Source organism: Saimiri boliviensis, chromosome 14 (assembly GCF_048565385.1).
Source record: "Saimiri boliviensis isolate mSaiBol1 chromosome 14, mSaiBol1.pri, whole genome shotgun sequence".
Taxonomy (NCBI): Eukaryota; Metazoa; Chordata; class Mammalia; order Primates; family Cebidae; genus Saimiri; species Saimiri boliviensis.
This window is the reverse complement of record NC_133462.1, coordinates 1742275-1762434: the sequence shown is the minus strand read 5'-3', so window position 1 is coordinate 1762434 and position 20160 is coordinate 1742275. Positions and strand designations below refer to the sequence as shown.

At 45.1% G+C, this 20160-nt stretch overlaps 2 protein-coding genes and 1 non-coding gene across 3 annotated transcripts; 1 reads left to right on the top strand and 2 right to left on the bottom strand.

Moving 5' to 3' along the window:
- The first annotated feature begins 575 nt into the window (after positions 1–575).
- On the top strand, positions 576–3332 carry USP29 (ubiquitin specific peptidase 29). The gene has a single exon (XM_003944023.4). The coding sequence runs from the start codon at positions 576–578 to the stop codon at positions 3330–3332; it is 2757 nt and encodes a 918-aa protein (XP_003944072.1).
- Positions 3333–6210: 2878 nt separating this feature from the next.
- On the bottom strand, positions 6211–6418 carry LOC120362925 (small nucleolar RNA U3). Its single transcript, XR_005578711.1, has one exon. It is a non-coding gene; the product is annotated as a small nucleolar RNA U3 (small nucleolar RNA).
- A 657-nt stretch (positions 6419–7075) lies between these two features.
- On the bottom strand, positions 7076–15424 carry ZIM3 (zinc finger imprinted 3). The gene is made up of 4 exons (XM_039465780.1): positions 15410–15424; positions 10981–11107; positions 9371–9469; positions 7076–8310 (listed from the first exon to the last, which is right to left on the bottom strand). The coding sequence occupies exons 1-4, from the start codon at positions 15422–15424 to the stop codon at positions 7076–7078; spliced, it is 1476 nt and encodes a 491-aa protein (XP_039321714.1).
- Positions 15425–20160: the final 4736 nt, after the last annotated feature.

Here is a 20160-nt window from a genome sequence, read left to right as displayed (position 1 = left end):
ATACCTGTTGGCCATTTGTTTTTGTTTTTGTTTTTTGGGTTTTTTTGACGGAGTTTCACTCTTGTTACCCAGGCTGGAGTGCAACGGTGCAATCTCGGCTCCCTGCAACCTCCGCCTCCTGGGTTCAGACAATTCTCCTGCCTCAGCCTCCCGAGTAGCTGGGATTACAGGCATGCGCCACCATGCCCAGCTAATTTTTAGTATTTTTAGTAGAGACGGGGTTTCACCATGTTGACCAGGATGGTCTCGATCTCCTGACCTCGTGATCCACCCGCCTCAGCCTCCCAAAGCACTGGGATTACAGACTTGAGCCACCGCGCCCGGCCCAACTGTTGGCCATTTGTATGCCTCTTTCCTCATCTTCTTTCTCACCTAACAGCTCCCTTTAAAGAGTGTGTGCCCTCAGTCTATATCTTCTAGAGAACTGGCATAGCTTCAGAATATAAGGAGTTCCTCAAAATAGTATTTTATTTAAAGCATAAGGAGAAGACTAAAAAAATTATTATTGTATGTGGATAAGGTTTTGGTTAAAATGCATGTATGCTTTTTTCCTCTAGGTTAACATAAATAAAAGGATGATATCTCTAAAGATGCGTGGATTCATCCAAATTTGGAGCCGGCAGACTGGGATTACTAAATTGAAAGAAGCTCTCATTGAAACAGTGCAAAGAAAAAAGGAAATTAAACTGGTGGTCACTTTCAAATCTGGAAAATTTATAAGAATTTTTCAGCTCAGTAATAACATTAGAAGTGTGGTTCTTAGACATTGTAAAAAAAGAAAAAGTCACCTGCATTTAACTTTGAAAAACAATGTTTTCTTGTCTATTGACAAATTATCCTACAGAGATGCTAAACAGTTGAATATGTTCCTGGACATCATCCATCGAAACAAATTTCAACAACCCATGAAACCTGATGACGATTGGAGTGTGTTCGAAAGTCGGAATATGCCGAAGGAAATTGACAAAACTTCATTTTACAACATTTGTTACAAGCCAGGTTATGAAAAAGGAGGCAAAACGCCTTTCCCTCAGAGGGTGCCTTTGTTTACGTCAAAATCACCAACATATGTGAAAAAGGGATTATTAGAAAATCAAGGTGGGAAGAGAAAAGACACACTATCGTCTGACCTAGAGATGAATGAGGACATTCTGAAGGACATATCAAACAAGAAATATAAGACAGATTCCTTGAAGTATATACAAAGCTATGGGAATAATCCGTCAAGTTTAGAGGACTCAGAAAAAGATGGAAATTTGGAACTTGAGCCTTCATTCAACTCTAATGGAAACCCTAACCTAGATGAGACTCTTCTTGCAACCCAGATTCTCGAGGCTGAAAATGGTTTGACGTTTCCATTAGAACCAGAGCACAGCCAGGATGACCCAAGATGCAACGAAGCCCAGGTGCCTCTTGACTCTCTTTCAGTGCAACTGCAGCAAGGCTTCCCCAACCTGGGAAACACCTGTTACATGAATGCAATTTTACAATCACTATTTGCGATTCCGTCTTTTGCTGATGACTTACTCACTCAAGATGTCCCATGGGAATATATTCCCTTTGAGGCTCTTCTTATGACCTTGACCCAGCTGCTTGTTTTGAAAGATTTCTGTAGTACAGAGATCAAGAAAGAATTACTTGGGAATGTTAAAAAAGTCATTTCGGCAGTTGCAGAAATATTTTCTGGCGACATGCAGAATGATGCTCATGAATTTTTAGGTCAATGTTTAGACCAGCTGAAAGAAGACATGGAAAACTTAAATGCCATTTTGAAGACTGGGAAAGAACGTGGGGACGAAGATTTATCTTCACAATTGCATGTTGGTAATGCTGCCACCAAAGTGTTTGTTTGTCCTGTTGTTGCTAATTTTGAGTTTGAATTGCAACTCTCCGTTATTTGTAAAGCCTGTGGTCATGCTGTTCTCAAGGTAGAACCTAATAATTATCTCTCCATCAACTTGCACCAAGACACAAAATCACTTCCTATGTCCATTCAGAATTCTTTAGATCTTTTCTTTAGAGAAGAAGAGCTTGAGTATAACTGTGAGATGTGTAAGCACAAGAGTTGCGTTGCAATGCACACACTTAGTAGGCTCTCCAGGGTCCTTATCATTCATCTGAAGCGCTATAGCTTCAACGATGCCTGGTTGCTGGTGAAGAATAATGAGCAAGTTTATATTCCCAAATATTTAAGCTTATCTTCTTATTGCAATGAAAGCACCAAACAACCTCTTCCCTTGAGCAGTAATGCACCCGTGGGGAAATGTGAAGTCCTGGAAGTCTCTCAGGAGATGATTTCTGAGGTCACCAGCCCATTAACACCGTCCATGAAGCCGACCTCAGCATCCAGTGACTCCCTGGTTCTACCCATGGAACCAGACAAGAATGCTGACCTTCAAAGATTCCAGAGAGACTGTGGAGAAGCAAGCCAAGAGCAGCATCAGAGAGTCCTGGAAAATGGCTCTGCACTAGAGTCATTATTGGTCAACTTTAGAGATAGGGCATTCGGTGAAAATGAGTCTCCAGTGGCTGACTCACTGATGGATCAGGGAGACATTTCTATTCCTGTGATCTGTGAAAATGGTAGTAAACCGATCAGCAGCCCAGACGCAAGGCTTCTCGACGGTCACCTTCAAGAGATGCCTCAACATCCAGAACTTCAGAAGTATGAAAAAACCAATACATTTGTAGAGTTTGATTTTGACCGTGTCACTGAGTCGACTGATAGCTGTTATAAGTGTAAAGAAAACAGGATTCCGGAAGGATATCCAGGGATGTCTGAACAGTATCCTTGTATTGGATGTATTGAGAAGAGCATCATAGAGGAACTTCTTCAGCAGGCACCACCTCCAGGTGTTAGGAAGCTGGATGCCCAGGAACATACAGAGGAGACCCTCAGTCCACCTACAGAATTCAGACTTCAAAAGGCTGACCTGAATCACCTGGGGGCATTTGGTTCTGATAACCCAGGAAACAAAGACATTTTAGATACAGAGAACACAAGAGACGAAGTCAAGGAACTGATGAGAAACATGAAGATGGGGGATCCTCTCCAGGCCTACAGACTCATCAGTGTTGTCAGCCATATTGGGAACTCCCCAAATTCAGGCCATTACATCAGCGATGCATATGACTTTCAGAAGCAGGCCTGGTTCACATACAATGATCTATGTGTATCAGAAATCTCAGAGACCAAAATGCAGGAGGCGAGGCTTCACTCTGGATATATCTTCTTTTACATGCACAATGGGATTTTTGAGGAGCTGTTAAGAAAGGCAGAGAACTCTCGGCTGCTTAGCACACAGGCAGAGGTGATTCCTCAGGGGGAGTAAGATGACTCTTTTTACCAGGCGGCCCCAAACTTTTTACACAGGGGGCCAGTTCACTGTCCCTCAGACTGCTGGAGGGCCGCCACATACTGTGCTCCTCTCACTGACCACCAATGAAAGAGGTGCCCCTTCCTGAAGTGCGGCGGGGAGCCGGATAAATGGCCTCAGGGGGCCGCATGCAGCCCGCAGGCCGTAGTTTGGGGACGCCTGCTTTATACGGACCTGCTTGACAAACTCCCTGGGCCTCACTTCATCCACAAAAGGAGAATCCTATACTTCACCAGAATGAAGGAACAAGTATCTCAGGATGAAAGCTCAATGAAAAACCCTTATTTTGGGGGAATTTATTTAGATCCCAGAACTTAGGCCCATATGCATATTTTCCCTACAAGATTAGAATGGCGCTTTTCATGTTTTGACACGATGGTTTTCAAAATGTTCTTCAACCAGCAACAGCAGCAGCTAGGGACCGATTAGAAATGCAGATTCTTGGGTCCCCTCCAGACCAACTGGTGCAGAAACAGGAGGTGTGGCCTAGCAATCTGATGGAGACTCCAGTGCTCAGGAAAGTTTGAAGAACACTGTTAATGCATGGATTATCTTGGTGTATTTTTATACTGTTGATATGGATTGTTTATGTTATATAAATGATTTTCATTGAATGTTTTACATCTCTTTATTTTGTCCCACTGAACCTAAAACTAGATAGAGTCACCCCAAAAGTGGCAGCAGAGAAATTCCAACAGATGAATGCCCAAAACCATTCTGAGAGCGGGTCAGTTGGGATTCCAAAGGAAGAATCACTAAACGCCAGGGGGACCTGTCCAGAGCATTTATTAGAAGGAACTTATAATAAATAAGTGCTGCAGCCTATCTTTGGGTGGATGGTGAGAGAAAAAAGCATGGTCTACCTGCTGGGCACAGTGGCTCACACCTGTAATCCCAGCATTTTGGGAGGCCAAGGTGGGAGGACTGCTTAAACAGAGGGGTTCAAAACCAGCCTGGCAATATAACAAGACCCTGTCTCCACAAAGATAACTTAGCCAGGCATGTCTCAGCTACGCAGGAAGCTGAGGTGGGAAGATCACTTGAGCCCCAAGTTCAAGGCTGCAGTGAGCTATGATTGCACTACTGCACTCCAGCCTGGGTGAAAAAGACCCTGTTTCCCAAAAAAGAAGAAGGAAGGGAGGATGGTCTACCTTGGTGTGTCTGCTGCAGTGAGAGCATCAGGCTATGGGGTTTATTCTATTTTAATTTTTGTTTTGAGACGGAGTCTCTTGCTCTGGCTGGAGTGCAGTGGCACGGTCTCTGCTCACTGCAACATCTGTCTCCCGGGTTCAACTGATTCTCCTGCCTCAGCCTCCCAAGTAGCTGGGATTACAGGCGCCTGCCAGCACGCCCAGCTAACTTTTTGTATTTCTAGTAGAGACGGGGTTTCACCATGTTGGTCAGGCTGGTCTTGAACGCCTGACCTCAGGTGATCGGCCTGCCTCAGCCTCTCAAAGTCCTGGGATTGCAGGCATGAGCCACTGCGCCTGGCAGGGTATGGGATTTATATCAGTTTATAAGGAATTTGGTTGAGGGCTGGGACCATTTTCTTTCAGTGTTTTGGGCAACAACTTAAACACCTCTATCAGTGCCTGGGAATGTTTCAGGCTCTGCTTTGGATTCAAGCCCCTGGGAAAAACCAGCAGCTTGTCTGGTCAGAACAGTCAAAGCACTCCATGATTTTCAGCTAGGACACACGAAGAAAGCAGGGAGTGAATACTTTTCCTTTGTAAACTTCTTAAAATAATAGCCAAATCAATATATATACCATTTGCTGGCTTCCACATGTGTTTTCGACTGGTTACTAGTAAAATTTGCTTTGCAGCAATCAACTGTATTTACCATTTTCTATGAATTTCAGGGTATAACATCAGGGTTATATGGAAAATGCAGTATATTAAATATCCATGTGATTTTGTGAATTCAAAAGCACTGTAAAATGCTGCTTATGTTATTAATATGAATAAAACTATAAGCCCATCTTCATAAATGTACAACATTGCCTAGTGGCCAAGCCTTAAACAGCAAATAGTGTACACAGTATCAATAGGTGATGTGTTAGACTTTGAATTCAGCAAGGAGTGAATAACAATTTTTTTAAATGGCCTTGTGAGTAGATAGATGGAACTTGAGAGGATTTTGTGGGTACAAAGAGATAAGAAGAGCCTAGTGATTGATATACAAGGAACAAGGCAAAATTAGGCAGAGTAGGTATGGGAAAGAATAGAAGAGCCGGCCGGGTGCGGTGGCTCACGCCTGTAATCCTATCACTTTGAGAGGCCAAGGTGGGTGGATCACTTGAGGTCAGGCATTCAAAACCAGCCCGAGCAACTTGGTGAAACCCCGTCTGTACTAAAAATACAAAAAATTAGCTGGGCATGGCGGTGGGCTCCTATAATCCCAGCTACTTGGGATGTGGAGGCAGGAGAATCACTTGAACCTGGGAGGTGGAGGTTGCAGTGAGCTGAGATTGTGCCACTGCACTCCAGCCTGGGTGACAGAGTGAGACTCCATTAAAAGAAAAAAATGGCCATGTGAGTAGATAGATGGAAGTTGAGAGGATTTTGTGTGTACAAAGAGATAAGAGTCTGGTGTTATATAAGGAATGGGGCAAAATTAGGCAGAGTAGGTGTGGAAAAAAAGAGAAGAGCAACCAGAAACATATGTATGAGGTTTTAAAACATATATTATTTTTAGCATTTAAGAGGAAATGAAGGAAAGTACTATAAGAAACAAGCTGAGTGCCATGACTCATACTTGTAATCCCAGCACTTTGGGAGCCTGAAGTAGAAGGATTGCCTGAGAGTTTGAGGCTGTCATGAGCTATGACTACACCACTGCACTCCAGCCTGGACAACAGAGTGACACCCTGTCTCAAAAAAAAAAAAGAAAGAAAGAGAGTTCCCATGAAGCAATGCCAAGATAGCTTTGTGCTCTGGAGAGAAAGCTGTACTTCCTGGTCATGGTTTCCAGTACTCTATACCTCCAGAGAAACTTCTCCACTCAAGAATTATAGAAATGATCCTTAAAAGTATAAAGTACTGTATTTGATTTATTCATTCATTCATTTATTTTCTTTGATTTTTGAGATAGAGTTTTGCTCTTGTCGCCCAGGCTGGAGTGCAATGGTGCAATCTTGGCTCACTGCAACCTTCACCTCCCAGGTTCAAGCAATTCTTCCTCAGCCTCCCAAGTAGCTGGGATTACAGGTGCCCAAAACCATGCCTGGCCAATTTTTACATTTTTAGTAGAGACGGAGTTTCACCATGTTGGTCATGCTGGTTTTGATCTCCTGAGCTCAGGTGATCCGCACGGCTTGGCCTCCCAAGGTACTGGGATTACATGTGTGAGCCATTGCACCCAGCCAAAAGTAGAGTCTTTTAAATGTTTTTAAAGATATGGATACCACTGGTCATTATCACTGGAATAAAACTCCGTAAGGGTTTTTGGCACATTTGGTTTATTGCTACATCTTCAGTGTTTAAGAGTTCCTGGTACACAAAAGGCATCTAATAAATATTTATACTTAATAAACATTTGCTGAGTAAGTCAAATCAGTTTTCAAAGGGTACTGTGCATAATAAGTCCTCACTACCTTCAAAGATGGCCTTCAAATTACAGGCCATTTCAACATGAATTCTGTGGTGACAATTCCAGGCTACCATATTTTCCCATGTTTTTTAAAGTGCATGGGGTTCCTATCCGGAGTGAATTCTTTTCTGGTGCCTAACAAGGTATGACTTGTCAGCGAAGGCTTTTCCACATTCAGCACATTGATAAGGCTTTTGCCGGGTATGGATTTTTTTATGCAAACTAAGGCTTAGTTTCCGGATGAAAGTCTTTCCACATTCACTACATCTGTAGGCCCTTTCTCTGCTGTGAGTTTTCTGATGCGTATGAAGGTTTGACTTCTGATAAAAGGCTTTTCCACAACTATTACATTCATAGGATTTTTCCCCAGTATGGATTTTTTTGTGTTTAATGAGGTTTTTCTTCTGGATAAAGGTACTTCCACATAGCTCACATGCATAAGCTCTCTGCCCAGTATGAATTCTTTCATGATCAATGGCATTTGATTTCTGGGAAAAGGCCTTCTCACATACGCTACATTTATAGGGTTTCTCTCCCGTGTGTATTCTCCGGTGTTTCACAATATCTGACTTGTAAATGAAAGCCTTTCCACAGTCCTTACATTGAAAGGGTTTGTCTCCCCTGTGAACTTTTTTATGTTGAATGAGAGTTGAGCTCTGACTGAAGGATTTCTCACATTCATTACACTGATAGGATCTCTTGGCATTATGAATTTTCTCATGAGTAATGCAGGATGATTTCCAGGAAAAGGCTTTTCCACAGGTCTTACATTTATAGGGCTTCTCTTTAGTATGAATTTTCTGATGTTGAAAGAGATTTGACTTCTGCTTATAGGCGTTTCCACATTTCTCACATTTATAGGGCCTTCCCTCTGCATGAGTTTTCTGATGTTTATTCAGCTTCCACTTCTTCTGGAATGCTTTTCCACAGTTAGGACATTCAAAGGATTTCTGGCTGGCAGGCATCCCCAGGTGACTCTGAAGGCGTGACTTGGAACTGAATAACTTTCTACGCGCATTACAGTTAAGTTGTTTTCCTACAAATTTGGATGGATTATCACCAAATAATTGTCTGTATCCACTGTCTTTATGAGAATTATTTTGTACATAGCTTTTCAAATTGAAATTACAGTTCCAATGCCTTTCAAATGGGCCACATTCGAGGAATCTAGATCTGGAAGAAACATCATCTATGCTCAGTCGAAGTATTCGCTTAGATTTGTCATGTTCTGTGCCTTTCTGTGTAGTCCGCGTTTTCTTACTGATTGGTGGGACTTCTCCTGAAAGATTCTCTTCCACATTCTGGGGGTTCCAAATCTGCCCTCCAATGTCCCAGTTTTTTTCTAAAATGGAATACAAAGGAATGTCCTGTGAAAAACTTTCCACTCACATGCTTGAAATAAAATGCCATAAACAAACTATTGTGATTGTTCTGCTTTCAAACCTAATGCCTATGAGAAACCAAAGTTCACGTAAGCTCTGTTAGAGTTCTAGCTGAACTAATGTTGCCTGAAGCTGTCACATGTCTATCGGCAAAGGACTAAGGAACGTAGAGTTAGAGAACCCAGGGATACCAGGGAGAGGAAGATTAAGAAATGGGGTTTGCCAGGCCGGGCACAGTGGCCCACACCTGTAATCCCAGCACTTTGGGAGGCAGAGGTGAGCGGATCACCTGAGGTCAGAAGTTCAAGACCAGCCAGGCCAGCATGGTGAAACCCCACCTCTACTAAAAATACACAAATTAGCTGGGTGTGGTGGTGGATTCCTATAATCCCAGCTACTTGGGAGGCTGAGACAGGAGAATCGCTTAAACCTGGGAGGTGGAGGTTGCAGTAAGCCAAGATCGCACCACTGTCTCCATTCTGGACAACAGACCAAGGCTCTGTCTTTAAAAAAAAAAAAAAGGAAATAGAGTTTGCCTGCAAAGGAAAACTCAGAGAATATAAATAACATTTTTGAGTGGAGAATAATACGTGGAGATTTCTTTCTGCACTCCCAGGAAGTCACAGCGGGCTCTTCTCGCTGTCAAATGACCTCATCATTTAAAAAAAAAAAAACTGAATTTGCCGGGTGCAGTAGCTCACGCCTGTAATCCCAGCACTTTGGGAGGCCAAGGTGGGCAGATCACGAGTTCAGGAGTTTGAGACCATCATGACCAACATGGTGAAACCCTGTCTTTACTAAAAATGCAAAAATTAGCCAGGCATTTTGGCAGGCACCTGTAATCCCAGCTACTCAGGAGGCTGAGGCAGGAGAATCACTTGAACCCGGGAGGTGGAAGTTGCAGTGAGCCGAGATTGCACCACTGCACTCCAACCTGGGCAACAGAGTGAGACTCCATCTAAAAAAAAAAAAAAGAACTGAATTGCAACATTGACCCACAGTGCTCTCCTGGTCACCTACCTGGATGGCCACCTCTCAGCACTTCCTCTCCTTCTGACCATGGCTCCTTTCCTTGCTCCAACCTCAAGATCACGTTGGGTTTGGTGGTTTCCTCTCGTCCTGTTACAGAAGATACCGCAGAGCCTGGTGTTGGTGGATGTGTGAGTTGTTTGTGTAAGTGTGTGAGTGGATGTAAGTGCTTGTGTGTGCATGTATGAATATTTGTGTGTGAGTGTAAGCATATGTGCCATTGGTTGAGGGGAGTTGTGTGGATGAACAGTTTGAGGGAACGCACATGAGCATTTAAACTAAGCAAAGAATGCTTTTTCTGGGCTGGGTGTGGTGGCTCATGCCTAGATTCCCAGGACTTTGGGAGGCCAAGGCAGGAGAATCACTTGAGCCCAGGAATTTGAGACCAACCTGGACAAATTGGCAAAGACCCAGTCTCTACAAAACAAAAGGAAAGCTTGGTGGTGCACACCTGTGGTCCCAGCTATTGAGGAGGCTTAGGTGGGAGAGTGGCTTGAGCCCAGGTCAATGTTGCAGTGAGGTCAGACAGGGTGGCTCACGCCTGTAATCCCAGCACTTCGGGAGGCCAAGGCAGGCAGGTAATCTGAGCTCAGGAGTTTGAGACCAGCCTCATCCACATGGAACCCTGTCTCTACTAAAAATACAAAAATCAGGGGCCAGGCGCGGTGGCTCAAGCCTGTAATCCCAGCACTTTGGGAGGCCGAGGCGGGTGGATCACAAGGTCAAGAGATCGAGACCATCTTGGTCAACATGGTGAAACCCCGTCTCTACTAAAAATACAAAAAAAAATAGCTGGGCATGGTGGTGCGTGCCTGTAATCCCAGCTACTCAGGAGGCTGAGGCAGGAGAATTGCCTGAACCCAGGAGGCGGAGGTTGGGGTGAGCCGAGATCGCGCCATTGCACTCCAGCCTGGGTAACAAGAGCGAAGCTCCGTCTCAAAAAAAAAAAAAAAAAAAAAAAAAAACAAAAATCAGCCAGGCATGGTGGTGCCCACCTGTAATCCCAGCTATTCGGGAGGCTAAGTCAGGAAAATTGCTTGAACGTGGGAGGCAGAGGTTACAGTGAGCCAAGATCACACCACTGCACTCCAGCCTGGGCAACAGAGCAAGGCTCCATCTCCGGAAATCAAAATAAAAGATATTGCAATTAACTATGATTGCACCACTGCACTCCAGTCTCGGTAACAGAGACAGACCGTGAAAAAGGCGGGGGAGAGACAGAGAGAGCGCACAGGCAAGGGAGGGAAGGGAGGAAGGAGCGAGGGAAGGAGGGAGGGAGGGAAGGAAGGAAGGAAGGAAGGAAGGAAATGGTTTTTCTTCTTGGAGGATGAAGTGTTTCCAAAAATCAGGACCGGGAGTAGGGTGAAGGGCGGGGCACCCAGCCCACCGCCTCCCACCTGAGAGGCCCTCGTTCTCCAGGCACTTGCAGGACCCTGAGGATGAGGGCTCCTTAAATGCAGTACTCAGTACACTTCACTCACCTCACCCTAGTCCTGGCTATACAAAAACATGCAAAGTAAGGAGCACCTCAGCAAGCCATGGGAGTCTGTGAGTTTCAGGCCTTAGGTTTTGAGTCCCCCTGCCCAGGAAGCTGTCCTTACCCACAGAGACGAGGTTACTGTAATTCTCCAGCATCACAATCCTGTACAAGTTCCTCTGTTCGGGATTCAGCTGCTGCCACTCCCCCTTGGTGAAGTTCACAGTGACATCCTCGAAGGTCACTCTTCCCTGTAACAACGGATTCCCAATCAGTATAAAAAAGCCTTTGAATCCTGCAGCTGGTATATGGAAATTTGTTTCTGCTGAACCAAGCTTTAATCATGTCCATAATTTGCTCTACTCTGAAAAAAAAAAAAAAAATTGTGCCCAGAGTATCTTGCCAATGAGCCATAAACCTTAGACCTATTCATGACACAGCTATGTTTCTCCATCTTCTAGTCCCACCAATTCTACTTCCTGAATCTCAGACCCATCCCTAATGGGTTTGAGCTACTCGGGAGGCTGAGGCAGGAGAATCGTTTGAACCCAGGAGGTGGAGGTTGCAGTGAGCTGAGATCACACCTCTGCACTCCAGCCTGGGTGACAAGAGCATGCCTAATGGATGGGTTTGAGATTCAGGAAGTAAAACTGGAAACTAATTATGTATCTTTTCCACCATTCATTAATCCACATCATCCTATTTTACTTAGAGTAAGGCAGAGGCTGAGTATAGTGGCTCACACCTGTCATCCCTACATTTTGGGAGGCCAAAGCAGAGGATCGTTTGAGACCAGGAGTTTGAGATTAGCTGGGCAACATAGCGAAACCCCCATCTCAAAGAAAATTTCGTTATTTTGGCTGGGCACAGTGGCTCATGCACGTAATCCTTGCATTTTGGGAGGCCAAGACGGGTGGATCACCTGAAGTCAGGAGTTCAGAACCAGTCTGGCCAACATGAAGAAACCCCGTCTCTACTAAAAATACAAAAAAAATTAGCTGGGCATAGTGGCAGATGCCTGTAGTCCCAGCTACTCAGGAGGCTGAGGCAGGAGAATCACTTGAACCCAGGAGGCGGGGGTTGTAGTGAGCTGAGATTACACCACTGTACTCTAGCCTGGGCAACAGAGCAAGACTCTGTCTCAAAAATAAAAGATTTTTTTTTTCTATTTTTCTTTAAGACATCCTGCTTCTATTAGAAATTCTTTTTTAAATAGAGGCTGGGCGCAGGGGGTCACACCTGTAATCCCAGCACTTCAGGAGGCCAAGACAGGTGGATCACCTGTGGTCAGGAGTTTGAGACCAGCCTGGCCAACATGGCGAAACCCTGTTTCTACTAAAAATACAAAAACTAGGCAGACGTGGCGGCATATGCCTGTAATCCCAGCTACTAGGGAGGCTGAGGCAGGAGAATCACCTGAACAGTTATCACACCATCGCACTCCAGCCTGGTAGACAATGAGACTCCGTCTAAATAAACAAGTAAGTAGAATAAGCCGGCAGCCCCGTAATTCTTCCAAACTGACTGTAATCTGCTTTCCACAGTCAGCATGCAGACTGGATTGGTGCACTCCCTTAATTTATCGGCTTTCCTCGCATTTGGGGAAAGGGTGACATCCGTTACATGGGTCAGTGTCTGGCATGTCGACCACGTTCCCACTCACACAGGGTCACACCACGCTCCCTGGTCTCTCCTGCAGACATACTGGACTCACAGCAGCATTTTGTTGCTGGCACTCAACACTCAAAGTGTTGGAAATCACACTTGTAAAGCCACTTCCTTTGTCAGAAACTGAAATTGTCGCCTCTAAGAGTCAGCACCTAGAGTCCTCTTGGACAGATAAATTTTTTAGTGGTGTTTGTGTTGTAGCCTGCTTTTGTATATCTTTTTTGACACAGGGTCTTGCTCTGCCACCCAGGCTGGAATACAGTGGCATGATCATGACTTACTGCAACTTCAACCTCCCAGGCTCAAGCAATCCTCCTACCTCAGCCTCCAGAGTAGCTGGGACTACTATGCTAATCTCATTTTTTATTCTTTGTAGAGGCAGAGTCTTACTATATTGTCCAGGCTGGTCTCAAACTCCTGGCCTCAAGTGGTCCTCCTGCCCTGGCTTCCCAAAGTGCTGGTATTACAGGTGTGAGCCACCACGCCCAGTCTTAGTATGCCTTTCCTGTCAAGATTCCAACATCAGGCTAAATTTTAACAGTGGCAAAGAAACTACTATCTGCCTAACTGCATACAACTTACCCTTGGTCTTTGCACTATTCATAATTTACATCGATTCTGACTGGTTACCAGTTTGTGATTTTTTCAGTTTATTGTGTAGATTCATGGAATTTATTGCAAATGTACACAGAACAGAGTGGGGAGAGGACACACATTCAAGACACCAATCATTTAAAAAGTAGGTTGGGGTGAAACACACATAACACTGCTACATCTCAGGCTTAGCAGTTGACCATGTTTATAAGAACAGTAGTCAAGGCCAGGCGCGGTGGCTCAAGCCTGTAATCCCAGCACTTTGGGAGGTCGAGGCGGGTGGATCACGAGGTCAAGAGATCGAGACTATCCTGGTCAACATGGTGAAACCCCGTCTCTACTAAAAATACAAAAAATTAGCTGGGCATGGTGGCGCGTGCCTGTAATCCCAGCTACTCAGGAGGCTGAGGCAGGAGAATTGCCTGAGCCCAGGAGGCGGAGGTTGTGGTGAGCCGAGATCACGCCATTGCACTCCAGCCTGGGTAACGAGAGTGAAACTCCGTCTCAAAAAAAAAAAAAAAAGAACAGTAGTCAAAAGATGCTTGAGGCCAGGCACAGTGGCTCACACCCGTAATCCCAGCACTTTGGGAGGCCGAGGCAGGCTGATCACAAGGTCAGAAGTTTGAGACTAGCCTGACCAATATGGTTAAACTCAGCCTCTACTAAAAATACAAAAATTATCCAGATGTGGTGGCATGAACCTGTAATCCCAGCTACTTGGGAGGCTGACGCAGGAGAATCACTTGAACCCAGGAGGCAGAGGCTGCAATGAGCTGAGATCATGCCATTGCACTCCAGCTTGGGTGACAGAATGAGACACTGCCTCAACAAGAAAAGAAAAGAAAAGAAAAAAGATAAAGATACTTGAGCTGAAACCAACCCAGTAATCCATACACAGTTGTTTTTGGATAAACATAGAAATTGGCTCTTCTGCTGTTAAAGCTTGAAACTTGTATTTGTTTTATCTGAGCTCCTTCCTCAGGAAAGGACCTTCAGATCTCTCAAAGGCAGGCAGATCACCTGAGGTCAGGAGTTCAAGATCAGCCTGCCCAATATGGTGAAGCCGTGTCTTTAGTCAGGAGTGATGGTGCCCACACCTGTAATCCCAGCATCTCAGGAGGCTGAGGCAGGAGAATCGCTTGAACCTGTGAGGTGGAGGTTGCAGTGAGCCAGGATCACACCACTGCACTCCAGCCTGGGTGACAGAGCAAGACTCCTTCTCAAAAAACTGAAACTCACCACACCAAATGTCTCCTTGCCTTTCCCTAGTTCTTGTTTTCTTACACATGGTCACACTTCTTCCCTGCTGTATAAACCCCTAGTTTTAGTGGCTCAGGAAGATGGGTTTGAGGCTAAGCTCTCATTTCTTCAGCTACAGCAGCTGATTAAAACCTTCTTCCTTAGCAATACACATTGTCTCAGTCATTGGCTTTCTGTACAGCCAGTAGCGGGACTGAGACCAAACCCCTGGTGTTTTGGTAATGAAGCTTTTTTTTTTTTTTTTTTTTTTTTGAGGCGGAGTTTCACTCTTGTTACCCAGGCTGGAGTGCAATGGCGCGATCTCGGCTCACCGCAACCTCTGCCTCTTGGTTCAGGCAATTCTCCTGCCTCAGCCTCCTGAATAGCTGGGATTACAGGCACGTGCCACCATGCCCAGCTAATTTTTAGTATTTTTAGTAGAGACGGGGTTTCACCATGTTGACCAGGATGGTCTCGATCTCTTGACCTCGTGATCCACCCGCCTGGGCCTCCCAAAGTGCTGGGATTACAGGCTTGAGCCACTGTGCCTGGTTTTTTTGTTTTGTTTTGTTTTGTTTTGTTTTGTTTTAAGATAAGGTCTCACTCTGTCACCCAGGTGGGAGTGCAGCGGCACGATCATGGCTCACTGCAGCCTCAACCACCCATGTTCAAGCCACTCTCCCACCACAGCTTCCCAGGTTGCTGAGAATACAGGTGTCCACCACCACACCTGGCTAATTTTTATAGAGAGGGGATCTCACCATGTTGCCCAGGCTGGTCTCAAACTCCTGAACTCAAGAGATCCACCTGCCTCAGCCTCCCAAAATGCTAGGATTACAGGTGTGAGCCACCATGCCAAGCCTTCAGCTTTACTTGAAATGTTTTAGCTTTAATAGGAAAGGAGAAAGTAGAGTGTGTGTTACCTTTTAATAAAAGTATAGAAGGAAGGAGGAAAATATGCCAAAAGGTCAGTGGAGGTTAATTCTGAGCAAGAGGAACATGGGCCATATGTTTGTTTATGATAAAGATTTAGATTTTTTTTAAAAACTCACCTGGGAATTCTCCATTTCCTGTTCTTCACCAGTCAATAAAGTCTTGGGAAGGCAGATCTGAGGGAAAATGGAAAAGAGCCATGAAACGGCAGAACTGCTTTAGAAATTGGGGGTCATCCCGTGTAGAATGCTCCACGCCCTGGATAAAGAAAGGCTCTCCTCACACCACTCAGAAAAGCCCCAACTTGTATCTCCATGATCCCCTCTGAACAATACGGCAACTTCCATGTCAATGTAACTGTGGTGTGTCATGGAGTTCTCATGGCTGTCGTGTCTTTTTTTTTTTTCTTGTTTTTTTTTTTTTTAATTTATTTTTTTTTATTTTTTATTGAGACTGGGTCTCAAAGAAGAAAGTACAGGCAGGACATGGTGGCTCACACCTGTAACCCCAGCACTTTGGGGAGGCCGAGGCAGGCAGATCACCTGAGATCAGGAATTTGAGACCAGCCTGGCCAACAGGGTGAAACCTCATCTCTACTAAAAATACAAAGTTAACCAGGTGTGGTGGTGCACCCTTGTAATCCCAGCTACCTGGGAGGCTGAGGCGGGAGGATTGTTTGAACCTGGGAGGCACAGGGTTTTCCTTAAAGAAACTATGGGGCAAGCTTACAATACATACGAGACCAGGGATCTAATGTCAACCATACATAAATCACTCCAGTAATCTTCCCTGTATGTAAGACCGTTTTCTTTTCTGTTTTGTTTTGAGACAGAGTCTCCCTCTTTTGCCCAGGCCGAAGTACAGTGATCCCAGCTCACCACAACCTCCACCTTCTGGGTTCAAGCGAGTCTTTCACTTCAGCCTCCCAAGTAGCTGGCACTACAGGCACATGCCACTGCACCTGGCTAATTTTTGTATTTTTTTGGTAGCGACAAGGTTTCACCTTGTTGGCCAGGCTGGTTTTGAACTCCTGGCCTCATGTGATTCGCCCACCTCTGCCTCCCAAAGTGCTGGGATTGCAGGTGTGAGCCACCACACCTGGCATGAGATCACTTTCAGAAGTAGTTTTCTGGCCAGGCACAGCGGCTCATGCCTGTAATTCCAGCACTTTGGGAGGCAGAGGAGGGTGGATCATGAGTTCAAGAGATTGAGACCATCCTGGCCAACATGGCGAAACCCCGTCTCTCCTAAAAATACAAAAATTAGCCGGGCATAGTGGTGTAGGCCTGTAGTCCCAGCCACTCAGGGGGGCTGAGACAGAAGAATCGCTTGAACCCGGAAGGCAGAGGTTGCAGTGAAGATCGCAGCACTGCACTCCAGCCTGGGCAACAGAGTGAGATTCTGTCTCAAAAAAAAAAAAAAAGAAAGAAAGAAAACTAAACAGCAGTTTAACAGCACCTTTAAAACAAGCCTGGGCAAAGACAATGAGGCAAGCATCATTCAGCTAGAGCACAGAGATGGAGGCCGAGAGCAGAAAGCCGTGAAACCTGAAGCAGCTGTGCTTCCGTGCCCTGTCATGATGAAAAACACCACGGTGAACGTGGGCCAGCTGGATCCTTGGTAATTTCTTTTCAAAAGAGCAGATTCTGACCAGGCCTGGTAACTCATACCTAGAATCCCAGCACTTTGGAAAGACAAGGTGGAAGGATCACTTGAGCCTAGGAATTAGATTTTTTTTTTTTTTTTTTTTTTTTTTTTAACCAAGGTTGCTCTGTCACCCAGGCTAGAGTTCAGTGGTGGGATCCTGGCTCACTGCAACCTCCACTTCCCAGGTTCAAGAGATTCCCCTGCCTTAGTCTCCCATGTAGCTGGCTGGGATTGCAAGCATGCACCACCACGCCTAATTTTTGCATTTGTTGTAGAAATGGGGTTTCACCATGTTGGTCAGGCTGGTCCTGAACTCCTAATCTCAAGTGATCCACCCACCTCAGCCTCCCAAAATCATTCATTGCAGGCATGAACCACCATGGCCAGTCAAGCGCAGGAGTTTGAGACCAGCCTATGCATCATAGTGAAGCCCTGTCTCTGTTTAAATAATGAAGTTTTTATTTTTTATTTTATTTTATTGAGGCAGGGTCTCTCTCTGTCACCCAGGCTGGAGTGCAGTGGTGTGATCCCAGCTCACAGCAGTTTAAAAATCTCCGGTTCAGCCGGGTGGGGTGGCTCACACCTGTAATCCCAGCACTTTGGGAGGCTGAGACGGGTGGATCACAAGGTCAGAGTTCAAGGCCAAACTGGCCAACACGGTGAAACCCCATCTCTACTAAAAAAATCAAAAATTATCTGCGCATGGTGGCTCGTGCCTGTAATCCCAGATACTTGGAAGGCTGAGGTAGGAGAATTGCTTGAACTGGGACCCAGGAGGCAGAGGTTGCAGTGAACCAAGATCACACCACTGCACTCCAGCCTGGGCTACAGAGTGAGACTCCATTTCAAAAAAAAAAAACCTCTGGCTCAAGAGATCCTCCTACCTTGGCCTCCCGAATAGCTGAGACTATGGGCGCATGCTACCACATCAGCTAACATTTTATTTTTTGTACAGAAGGGGTCTTGCTATGTCACCTAAGCTGGCCTGAAACTTCTTGGCTCAAGCAATCCTCCCGTCTCAGCCTCCCAAAATGCTGGGATTATGTGTATGTGCCACCAAACACAGGCAAGAATAAAGTTTTAAGTAAGTCACGATTTTTTTAAAGAAAGAGTAAACTTGCCAGGCACAACTTTAATGTTTATTAAAGTTTGAGGAGTCCAAGACCGACACAGTGGCTGACACCTATAATCCCAGCACTTAAGGAGGCTGAGGCGGACGGATCATGAGGTCAGGAGTTTGAGACCAGCCTGACCAACATGGTAAAACCCCGTCTCTACTCAAAATACAAAAGTTAGCCGAGCATGGTGGTGCGCGCCTGTAATCTCAGCTACTCAGGAGTCTGAGGCAGGAGAATAGCTCGAACCCCAGAGGCAGAGGTTGCAGCGAGGCAAGATCGCACCACTGCACTCCAGCCTGGGTGACAGAGCAAGACTACCTCTCAAAAAAATAAAATAAAATAAACAAAATTTGAGGAGTTCAATTCTACCACAAAAAATACAGATACTTTAAAGAAAAGAGTAAATTTTAAATGCTTTCACCACAGAAAAAAAGATTAGTTTGATTTAATCTTCCCCCAATGTAAACCTGTGTCAAAACATGACATTGTGCCCCATAAATGAATGCAGTTATTATTTGTCAATACAAAAAAAGTTTTTAGAAGTAGCCGGCCAACAGTAATGCTGATTGGAGGGCCATGAAAAGAATTGGGGGTGTTCTGGGAGCATCGCTTTTCAATATGCCAATTAAAAAAAAAAATCTAACCTTCTAATGTAAAACATTTGGCTTATTCTGGCTAATAGGAGAGGTCAAAAAATAAAACTTAATAAAAATAGAAAAGAAAAGGAAAGAAAAAGAGAGAAAGAGAAAGAAGGAAAGAAAGAAAAGAAAGAAAGAAAGAAATGAAATCCGCCGGGCGCGGTGGCTCACGCCTGTAATCCCAGCACTTTGGGAGGCCGAGGCGGGTGGATCACGAGGTCAAGAGATCGAGACCATCCTGGTCAACATGGTGAAACCCCGTCTCTACTGAAAACACAAAAAATTAGCTGGGCATGGTGGCGCGTGCCTGTAATTCCAGCTACTCAGGAGGCTGAGGCAGGAGAATTGCCTGAACCCAGGAGGCGGAGGTTGCGGTGAGCCAAGATCGCGCCATTGCACTCCAGCCTGGGTTAACAAGAGCGAAACTCCGTCTCAAAAAAAAAAAAAAAAAGAAAAAAAAAGAAATGAAATCCTAAACATTTGGCTTTCAGGGAGAGAAAAAAATCAGCTTACCGCCAATGGAATTTGGTATAAATCAGCACCTGGGTTGACTTCCGAAGCCTGTGGTCTTTCCTTGTGGTAGGGACTGAAAATGAAAAGACATGTATACTGGAAACTTGACTAACGACCAAAACCTAATCACCCCTCCCCACTGTATTCCTTATCATAATCTAGTCAGGAAACAATCCAGAACACTCACTGCCTATCAAAAGCCCCACCTGATCCTATCAGGCCATGTCAAAACTTCAATTCCCAACTCTTTCCTCCACTTCTCCAAAACTGAATGAACTCTCATAAAAATTGTGATTTTGAAAGCTTTGCCTTCAAACCTGCCTAATCTGTTTCCAATGGAAACTTTTTAAAGTTCATGCAAGTAAAAATGTTTCATCTTAACTTTGAAACAGTAAGGGTCAGAGGCCCAATGACATAAAACAACAAAAAATTGGCCAGGCATGGTGGCTCACACTTGTAATCCCAGCACTTTGGGAGATCAGGAGTTTGAGGCCAGCCTGGCCAACATGCGGAGACCTCGTCTCTACTAAAAATACAAAAATTAGCTGGTTGTGGTGACACCCACCTTAATCCCAGCAACTCGGGAGGCTGAGGCAGGAGAATTGCTTGAACCCGTGAAGCCGAGGTTGCAGTGAGCAGAGACGGGGCCACTGCACTCCAGCCTGGGTGACAAGAGGGGCCTCCGTCTCAAAAAAAAAAAAAAGAGGAAAAGAAAGAAATAGAGTCATCGGAGGCGGAACAACGACTTCATGTGCTCTCCGCCCAGCAGGAAGTATTCAGGCTCCAACCGGCAAACACTCTTCAGCTCTACTAATACTCTCAAAATGAGATCCACAGGCCAACCCAGCTCCACCCTAATCTGGGCGTTGAATTTAAACCCATGCTACATGCCCTTGCCTGTAGATATGGAGGCGTTCCAAAATTGAGCATCCAACTGAATTCTGAGAGATGCAC

Coding starts and splice junctions, on each gene's coding strand:
- ZIM3 (XM_039465780.1), bottom strand. Junction 9,470..10,980: donor CAGTAACCTCGTCTCTGTGG/GTAAGGACAGCT, acceptor CTTCTGTAACAG/GACGAGAGGAAACCACCAAA. Junction 8,311..9,370: donor GCTGAGAGGTGGCCATCCAG/GTAGGTGACCAG, acceptor ATTCCATTTTAG/AAAAAAACTGGGACATTGGA.
- USP29 (XM_003944023.4), top strand. CDS start 576: ATGATATCTCTAAAGATGCGTGGATTCATCCAAATTTGGAGCCGGCAG.